The sequence below is a fragment of the Myotis davidii genome, unplaced genomic scaffold (genome assembly GCF_000327345.1).
Source record: "Myotis davidii unplaced genomic scaffold, ASM32734v1 scaffold44, whole genome shotgun sequence".
In the NCBI taxonomy this organism is placed as follows: Eukaryota; Metazoa; Chordata; class Mammalia; order Chiroptera; family Vespertilionidae; genus Myotis; species Myotis davidii.
In genome coordinates, this window is record NW_006299705.1 from 13,099,003 (window position 1) to 13,108,390 (window position 9,388).

Here is a 9,388-nt window from a genome sequence, read left to right on the forward strand (position 1 = left end):
CTTAACGAGGAGCATCATCAAAGCACCTGAAAAGCTCTGGGTGCCCTTTCAGGAGGCCCCTTCTGCAGTCCTCCCCTGTTCCTAAATGTCCAGCTGAGACCAACGATTAGCAGTTCAGCTCCTCAGTGCCATTTGTAAATGTCTCTAATGTCTCCAGAAACCTCTGGAATGGATGATTTCTCTACTTCAAGTAAGCTTGCACTGAAGCCACAGTGTGTGTGTGTGTGTGTGTGTATGTATAGTTAAGAAATATCCTTTTACTGTTTTTAACCTCTTATATTGTGTTCAACTATGTTGTTCAGTTAAGTCATAGTTCATTGTTTTACAATCCCCATAGTCCTATTAGCAGTTCAGCTCCTCAGTGCCATTTGTGAATGTCTCTAATGTCTCCAGAAACTTCTGGAATGGATGATTTCTCTACTTCAAGTAAGTTTGCACTGAGGCCACAGTGTGTGTGTGTGTGTGTGTGTGTGTGTATGCATATTTAAGAAATATCCTTTTACTGTTTTTCCCTCTTATACTGTGTTCAACTATGTTGTTCAGTTAAGTCATAGTTCATTGTTTTACAATCCCCTTAGTCCCAAATCTTTAAATTTGTTTTTCCGTATGTTTCCAAATTACCAGGATATTGAGGTTGTCTTAGATGTGAACCATCTACCCTGCTGTGATGGTTAGTTTCCATATCTGTGCCTTCAAAGGCCTGGTAAGAACTCAGAGCATCTGAGATGTACAGAAAGAATGGTCCTTTCTTTGTTGTTGCCTAATGTATTCCCTGGGCCTAGAACAGTGGTATGTTGTAGAATCTCAGTGGCTGTAGTACAGTGAGTGACTAGAATCAGTAAATGAATCAACACCTTCCCTTCCTCTCCATAGGCTTACCTTTCTTTCTAAGTTATCCAAGAAGAGGAAACAGCATGTACGATGGCAGTCAGGCAAGAATAGCATGGTGTGTTTGGGAAGACCACCAACCTTTAAAGGTTAAACATGGAATAAGTTAGGTGTGTGTGTGTGTATGTATGTGTGTGTGTGTGAAAGAATCAGACTTAGGGTGTTAGATGTTTGGGAGGTGTGTGTGGCCTGTACACCTTGAGGTGCTTCAATAGGAGTCTTGGACATTAGGGTCTAGAGCCCTGGATGAAAGGCGGGATTAAAGATAGGTAAAGTTGGGGTGGTAACTTTTTAGAGAGAGGTAAAGGTATAGCTAGAGATAAAGGTCAGCCATTATGTTTTCCTTTCTTTCTCAAATGTTCCATTGAAAATTTTTGCTCCATTTGCTTGGTTAGCAGTCTTGACAAGGTATCATTTAGAATCACGATATAATTATACATAATCTACATGTATTGTGGCCTGTATTATGTTTTAACATTTAATGCCTCATTTTTATCAATTAGCAGTTAGAAAGGGGTGAGGGAACACTTGAAAACATAGCTACGGATATATAAAGTTTACGATACTCTTCAGTAAAACAGAGCCTTTCCTTAGTGATGTGCCTTTCCTTCAACCTGTTCCACCAGTGCTGATTTCACCGACACTGAAAAGTCCATTTTACAGCCACAGATGGTATCTGATATCCATGAAACAGCTTCAAAAATCCATGCGTTAGGTTATAAGGGGAATCAGGCAAAGGGATGCAGAAATTTCTGTGAAAAAAAAAACCCATAAAAGAACTGAAAGCACCTTCTCTCTACTGCTCTGGGTTGGTAGTGTCCTGGTTATACACCAAGAACAGAGCCCTGGTGTAATACCTTCTAACAAAATAAAAGGGGATATATAGAACAAATACAAAAAATATATAAAATGCATGCCACTTCAGCACACCCTTTGCATTTCTGTTGTAGAAGCAAAACCATCCTCGACAGCTGCCCATATTTGTCAATACTGGCTCTTCATTGGTATCCCCAGCAAATCAATGGGCACAAGTTTGAAGGGAAGGAAGGAGATTATATTCGAATTCCGGAAAGGTTATTGGATGTCCCGGATGCAGAAATCATGTCTGGGAAAAGTACGTGCGAATCTGTCCAGTTTACAGAGTACAGCAGCCAGCAGTGGTTTATAAGTGGAAACAGCCTTCCTCCCCTGAAAAATAAGGTAATCTGTCATTATACAGAATCATGGTTGGGCTCTGACTTTGGCGTAGCAGCCACACTCCCCAGAATGCATTAGGTGGATCAGATTTGTGGGAAGTGCTACACATGGTGAGCTAATTATGAAACATGGCCCATCTTTATGAACTATTTGTCAAGAGTTTTGCCTTAAAAACAGCTGGAAATATTCTCTTCATGTTTTATTGAGCAAACTATATATAATAGAGGGACAGTGAAAAAATACAGCTTTTACTAATATTATCTTATATATCCCGCTCGTGATGAAGTTCAGCAGTTACAGTCATCGTGTTGTCAGCTGAAGACGGCTCAGTAACTGAAGTGGAGGCAGAAGGTTTGCGATGGAAAGCCAGGGAGGTGTCCTGCGTTCCTAAGGCAGCTTCCTATAGAAACAGTGGCAGTGAGTAGTGAGGGAAGGGACTGAAAAATGAAGCGAAGTGCAGAATGGGAGATTCAGTCATGACATTCACTTGAAAACGTCATTAAATCATTTTCTGTTTGCTTTTTTTTTTATGCTACAGGTACTATCTTTGAGTGTGAAAGGTCAGAGTTCGCAGCCCCTGACTGACAACAGTGAGGTTCTCTACAGGATTCATGCTGCCGAGCCTAGAATAGTTCCCAAAACCTCACGATGTCTCCTTTGGAATCAGGCTGCTGCAAGGTACTTATTAGTAATTATTTAAAATCAGAATTTGGCCCTTCTACAGTCCAGCACCATTGAGCCCATTTTTTTTCTCACTGAGCATCAGTGGACTCTGGACAAGAATAACCTCTACACGAAATAGGACAAAGAAGCATAGGAGAGGGTCTAGCATTGTGCAGGTGGCAGATGTAGCCAAACAATTTAAATATGTGTTCAATACAATATGAACTTCTTGATGACTAGTGTTTTCATGGGATTTAGCATGAATTTTGCTCAATTCGGATAACTTTCCTGTGGTTCCTGGTTAATTTATTGGGCAGGAAAGGAAATTCTTTTTACCCCTTCCATCTGGGCTTGTGGTTCCGGAGCTGATACTCTATGCTTAGAGGAATTAGCAGGGATTTGTAATTCTAGTTCACATAGGGCTGGAGTACATTTTGGGATTAAAGCCATGCACAGGAGTGGGAAGGGGAAAATGATGCTTTCTCTGGATCTCCTGGGCTCAAGTCCTCAAGTTTCTGAGCAGTTCTGTCACTCGGAGCCCAGTCAATGCCCTGTAGTCTAGGCAGGGGTCCTCGAACTACGGCCGCGGGCCACATGCAAATACAAATATTGTATTTGTTCCCGTTTTGTTTTTTTACTTCAAAATAAGATATGTGCAGTGTGCATAGGAATTTGTTCATAGTTTTTTTTTAAACTATAGTCCGGCCCTCCAACGATCTGAGGGACAGTGAACTGGCCCCCTGTTTTAAAAGTTTGAGGACCCCTGGTCTGGGGTACTAATCAGTCACTAGGTTTGGACCCTGGAGATCAATTCAAATCTGGTAGGTAAAGCGAGGGTGGTGGTGTGTGTGTGTGTGTGTGTGTGTGTGTGTGTGTGTGTGTTTAGAGAGGACAGAGGGCATATAGCTAGAGTAAAGCCCTTAATCTTTCCTTTCTTTCTCAAATCTCCCACTGAAAATCTTTACTCCATTTCCTTGGTTAGTAGTCTTGACAAGATATCATTTAGTTGCATGATATAGTCATACATACTCTACATGTATTGTGGCCTATATGACTTTTTAACATTGAATGCATAATATCATATCCTCTAAACATTTCCAGGAGGATTTCGGATCTGATTCATCTTTGTATCTCCTCATTGTTTGCAAACACAATGGGTCCACTGAGACGATGCATCAGATTTGCTGGAGGAGTGGCTAAAAAATACGGGTTCCTAGAATCCCCAGCTCCCAATAATTTCTTATTCTTAATAACATTTTTCATAAGGATGACAACTCTTAATAGATTCTTCTAGGTCCACTTAGTTCCCAAACCAGATGGAGACATCATATTTTACTTAAATATTAATAGAAATTTCATAGAGTGATAAAATAATACCAACGGATAAAAAGTTGTTTGTTACTGACTTTCAGCCACATAAACTAAAGTTCTTAATAGGTTTAATAGCTTAGTTGGGTAATTAGCCAACTGTCCTCTAAACACCAAAATTCTGGTTAGTCTCTTTCTTTCTTTGGAAAAAAAAATTATCAGTTGACATTCCTAATGTCTGATGACAGATCTTAAACCTAATACATAGGTACTTTGTGATCCTCAATATATAATGGCTAATGAATGTTTCAAGGTTGAACCTGCAGTTGGGTTTACAAATTGTGTGTCCTTAAAAAAGTAATCAAGGGTGTCAACCAGTAGTCGCTGAGGAATGCTCATAACATAGCATAGTTGTCTGGTGCTAAATCAGCCAGACCTTATAGACACCCTCTATACTTAAAAGAACCCTGGAAAACATTTATGTATTATAACTGGCTGCAAACTCCAAAAAAGATTAAGGAATTTTAGAAAAGCATATAAGGAATTTGTGTGGTTCAAATTACTAGGAATTATGAAAAATAAGGAAGGGTGAACACTACACATTGTAATGGCTGTGCCAATCTTTCGGGATTTTTGAAAGAGTGCCTTCTGTTGAAAACCTTGGGTGCTCCTGCTCTGTTGAGAGGACCAGCTTTTTTGGTATCTGAATGCTTTTGAAGGTTTGGATAGTATTTGGGCTGCTTCTTAAGGTACCTTGTGGGATATGTTGTGTCATGTCATAGACAAGATGTTCCCTCCAGTGTTCTTCTTGAAACCGTGGTCTGCTTAAGTCTGGAGTCAAGAAGACTTAAGTTCAGTAACTTTTTCTTTAAAAGCTTCCTGAAGACCTCAAGTATTAATAAGGAGGAATAGTGACAGTTGTCTTTTTGCCCTAGCTGGTTGTCTGACAGTCAATTTTGCAAAGTGGTTGAGGATACTTCAGACTACGTAGAATGTGCCTGTTCATACATGTCTGCGTACGCTGTCTACGCCCAGACCGACAGCTTGTCTTCATACAATGAAGCCTTTTTCTCCTCTGGATTTATATGCATTTCAGGTCAGTTGCAATATTTTGTGTCAATAATTTAAAATACATATGAGGATGAGTCTGTTTTCCCGTAGTCATTTTATATATACAAGATGCAAATATACTGTAATTCATTAGCACTGGGAGAAAATAAAGTTCCTCATTAGTTCATTCAGTGGATATTTGTGGAGGGCCAACTTTGTGCTGAGGATATAGGAAAGAGCAAGGCACAGTTCCAGCTCATGAGCAATGTAAATACAGTGTGGGAGAGAAGTGATATAATAGGAAAAATATATGTAGTTCAGAGTCTTATAATTTAGAGGCAGGTTCTGTATTAGAATGTCAGGATTGTGTGAGATCATACATACAAAGCAGTTTACAGTTTATTTAAAAACAAAAACAAAAACACAAAACTATCCCTTTGGTTGATTTGTATTCTACAGCCCAGGAGCTCTAAATATGCTCTGTTTTAAAAAATAATTTTTCACCTTCCACATTTAGGCTTCCTTTCTGACAGGAGTAGGAACTTTTTAAACGCGTTAATGTCTGTCAAACTGTTTACTTACAACTTAACTTAGAATAACTATAGAATTATTCTCATTTGCTGCGTTGAGTATATGGTTGGGAGTCTTAATAATCTCTTATTCTCAATAACATCTCTCATAAGGATGATATTTCTTGCTCAATAGATTCTTCTGGGTCCCCACAGTTCCAAAAACAGATGGAGACATCACACTTCACTGTAATATGAATAGAAATTTCATAGATGATGAAATAATACCAAAGGGTAAAATGCTGAAGTAAATCTAGATGTTATTTTAGATGTTTCAATAGAGAGATAAATCCAAGTGCTGCTGTGACCCACAAAACTCCCTCGCTGGTTCTAAATACTGAACCTCAAAGCAAAGAGATTTAAAAATGAAAGTGAGAATGTTTCCTGAAAGAATTGTTAATAAATACGTATTTTTCGCAGCTTACTCTAGCAAATATAGATTTGCTCATATATTTGAGAATCGTCACCTAAATATCATCTACTTTTATCACTTTTGACTTGAAATCATATTTGAAATTACAGCTGACCCTTGAACAATGTGGGCGTTAGGGATGCTGACCCCTCTCCTCCCACCCCATGAGTGAAAAATCCATGTATAAGTTTTGACTTCCCCCAAACTTAGTATTAATAGCCTATGGTAGAGCAAAAGCCTCACTGATTATGTGGCCGATTAACATATAGTTTGTGTGCATGTATCATATACTATATTCTTAAAATAAAGTAAGCTAGAGGAAAAAAGTCATAAGGTAGAGAAAACACATTTACAGTACTGTACTGTATTTATCGATACCGTGAGCTTATGTTATCTGTCTTAGGCTATGTGCTTACGAGATTTTTCAAATTGTCTGTTTGTCTCAGCTTCAGGGGAGGATGAATGTCCATCTCTCAAATGCCCCCTCTACCCCCCCCCGCCGGAAGTAGAGAAGAGAATTATATATATCTTACACACATTTTCAATAATTTAGGTCAGGTCACACTGAAGATCTCTCTGAATTTGGAAGTAATCTGACTAGCTCTTTCCATGAAATGTAGTAACATATAATTAGATAGGAATCAAACCTCTGTATTTAAATCAGGATAGATCACAATATATCTGTTCCAATTCTGTTTCATAGTTCTGAGATTTTTGGAAGAATTTGATGTGGAATTTTAGAAAATATATCTTATTTTTTAAAAATAATTTAAAATGGGTGGATGGCATCTAGTAAAGTTACAGAGTATTTTTTTTCTGAAAAATAAAACTATCAGAATCTTAGCTTGTAAACTATAAAAGGCACAATTAGAATATTCTTGCAGTTAAATAAACCTTGAACAAAATAATAAGCATATTTGAAAGGGCTTGAGATTGTATTTATTTACTTACTTGTCTTATTATTTATCGATTATAGACAATTACTTCCTGTTACTTATTGTAAAATTGGCATTGTGTTGGCATTTATCACTTAGTAACCTGTGAAGTAAATAAAACCATTAGCCAAAGGAAAGCTTTAGTTTAATGTGTTAAGTACTTCACACACACACACACAAATCTGAGGTCTATATCCATCTCTACTCTCAGCTTTAAAACATTCCAAACACAGGAGACAGACCTACAAGTGGATCAGACATGACCCAGTTCATGTATGCATGGTAAAACTGAACTGGTTTATGTAAGGTTATAGGGTCTTCCTACAATTGCAAAGCATAGAATTGTATTCAGAGTCAAAATGAGGATGGTTCCAGTTCAGTTGTCTGTCTGTGATTGCACAACATCAATAGAGTTGCGAGAAGCAGAGTAAGCTTCTTTGATATTATCCTTCCAATAGCAATGTGCATTTCAAATTATGCTTCGGTTCCCTGAAATAGTTCTCTTATACAATTATAGCATTAGCATCTGAAGTTCCTCACGTTTGAGGTGAATTGTATGTCACACTAATGTGCACAGTTATGGTTTACTTTTTTCCTCTTTCTTCATGAGATAACCTTACTTTAATTAGCTTTTTAGCTTCATGAGATAACGTTACTTCAATTTCTTGGAATTTGGTAAACTGGTTTCTAATTTTTAAAAGTCATAGCTATATGCCTTGGTCTTCCATCTTTCTAAGTTGAGCCTTACTAAACTTTTTGGCCTGGGTGCCCATTTCCAATTGAGTCTGTACTCTACATAATGCTAGGAAAAAGAGTAATGGAAAATTATTCAATTAGCCAAGAATAAGTTTTTTAGAAACAGTTTAGAGTACACCTTTAGTGTATGCCGGGAGCCGGTCCATCCTTGCTGTTTCAAGGGACCTGGCATATATGGCATACTGTTCTTAATATGTTTGCTCACCTTCTTGGCGCTGTGTTTTAACCAAGGTCACCTCTCCGAGAAAGGTTGTTTCCCCAGGTAGAGATTTTCCCCTGAAGTTAGGGAGGGAATAAAACCCCTTCACTAAGTGCCAGGCAGGTAGTTAATCTCTTTAACTACGAACAATCATGCTTAAGCTACATAATCTTTACTCCCTGGAATGGAGATAAGAACCTCCCTAACCTTTGGAATAGAGATTGATAGGATTAGAATCAACTGGTATAAATACAGATGCAACCTGGAGAACGTGGCTGGAGAACCTAGCAAGAGAACATGGACACAGAACTTGGCTGGAGATTGTGCTAGAGATCCCAGCAAGGCTGCTGATCAACTGAACGCTGTCTCCATGTCATTCCTTCTTCGCTGACTCCATCCACACCTTTGGGGACCCCTGGACCTGCTGGGGCTGGACCCCAGCAAGTGTAATAACTGGAAATATTATGCTTTATTTATTTTATATACTTAATTTTTTAAAAATCTACTTAATTGTTATAAGATTTTATACTCTGTGATTTACATGTTTATATTAAGGGAATTTAAACCAAAAATTGTTTAAATTTAAACCAAAATCTAAAAAAACCTGACTTGTAAATTTAAATCATGTGTGCTAGTTCAGCTATTCAGCATCAGGTAAGAAGATAAAAGATAAATACTCAGCATATAATGCTTTGGAAATTTGGTAACTGAGGGTATTCAGTGTATTTCCCAAGGCCAGTGGGGGCTGGAACACCGCCTGCTCGAACATCTAGATAACATAACACATTGTAGGTACAGGCCGTAGCATCTAGCATCTAAGCCCGTTTTCCTGCCACTGGCTTTGAATCCTGGACTGCCACCAGGTGTCATGCTAGCATTTTAATTGCAGCTTAATACACTTGATTAAATATTCCTGAGCTGGTCCATTTGAACCGTACTAAATTTATATGAAATGGGCGTAGACTAGAATATTACCAAGTAAAGGGCAACAGCTATGACTAAAGAAGCTGGTTGCTGTGCATTTTTCCTTGGCCAGCACTAAATCCCCTTGTCTGACATTGTTGCCACCTACCACCATAAACTTACAGAAGAGCATAAATTTGTGATCACGTGGCCTATAATGAAATAAAAAACTTGCAAGGTTCTGCTTTTAAGCCAATATATTAGACACACACACACACACACACACACACACACACACATACACACTGAAAACTTGAGTTTAAGCTGGCTTTGATCATCACAGGAAACTCAGTGTGCATTCATGAGTTGATAGCATCAGCCTCAGTAGTTTATAGACCACCTAAATTAAGGTGCAAAATCAGACATGACTGTGCAGTTTCTGGATACACTGTGTACCTGCATGGGTGGATTTTGGAGGCAGCCCCAGGACTTGCACCCCTGCCCCAGA

General features: G+C 38.5%; 1 protein-coding gene across 1 annotated transcript in view; it reads left to right on the top strand.

Moving 5' to 3' along the window:
- The window catches only part of ADGRV1 (adhesion G protein-coupled receptor V1), a 481,118-nt gene that overhangs the window by 205,500 nt on the left and 266,230 nt on the right, over positions 1 to 9,388 (top strand). Inside the window, 3 exon segments of the mRNA XM_006775582.2 lie at positions 1,839 to 2,088; positions 2,624 to 2,763; positions 4,992 to 5,152. Of these exon segments, the coding sequence (XP_006775645.1) occupies positions 1,839 to 2,088; positions 2,624 to 2,763; positions 4,992 to 5,152 (551 nt within the window).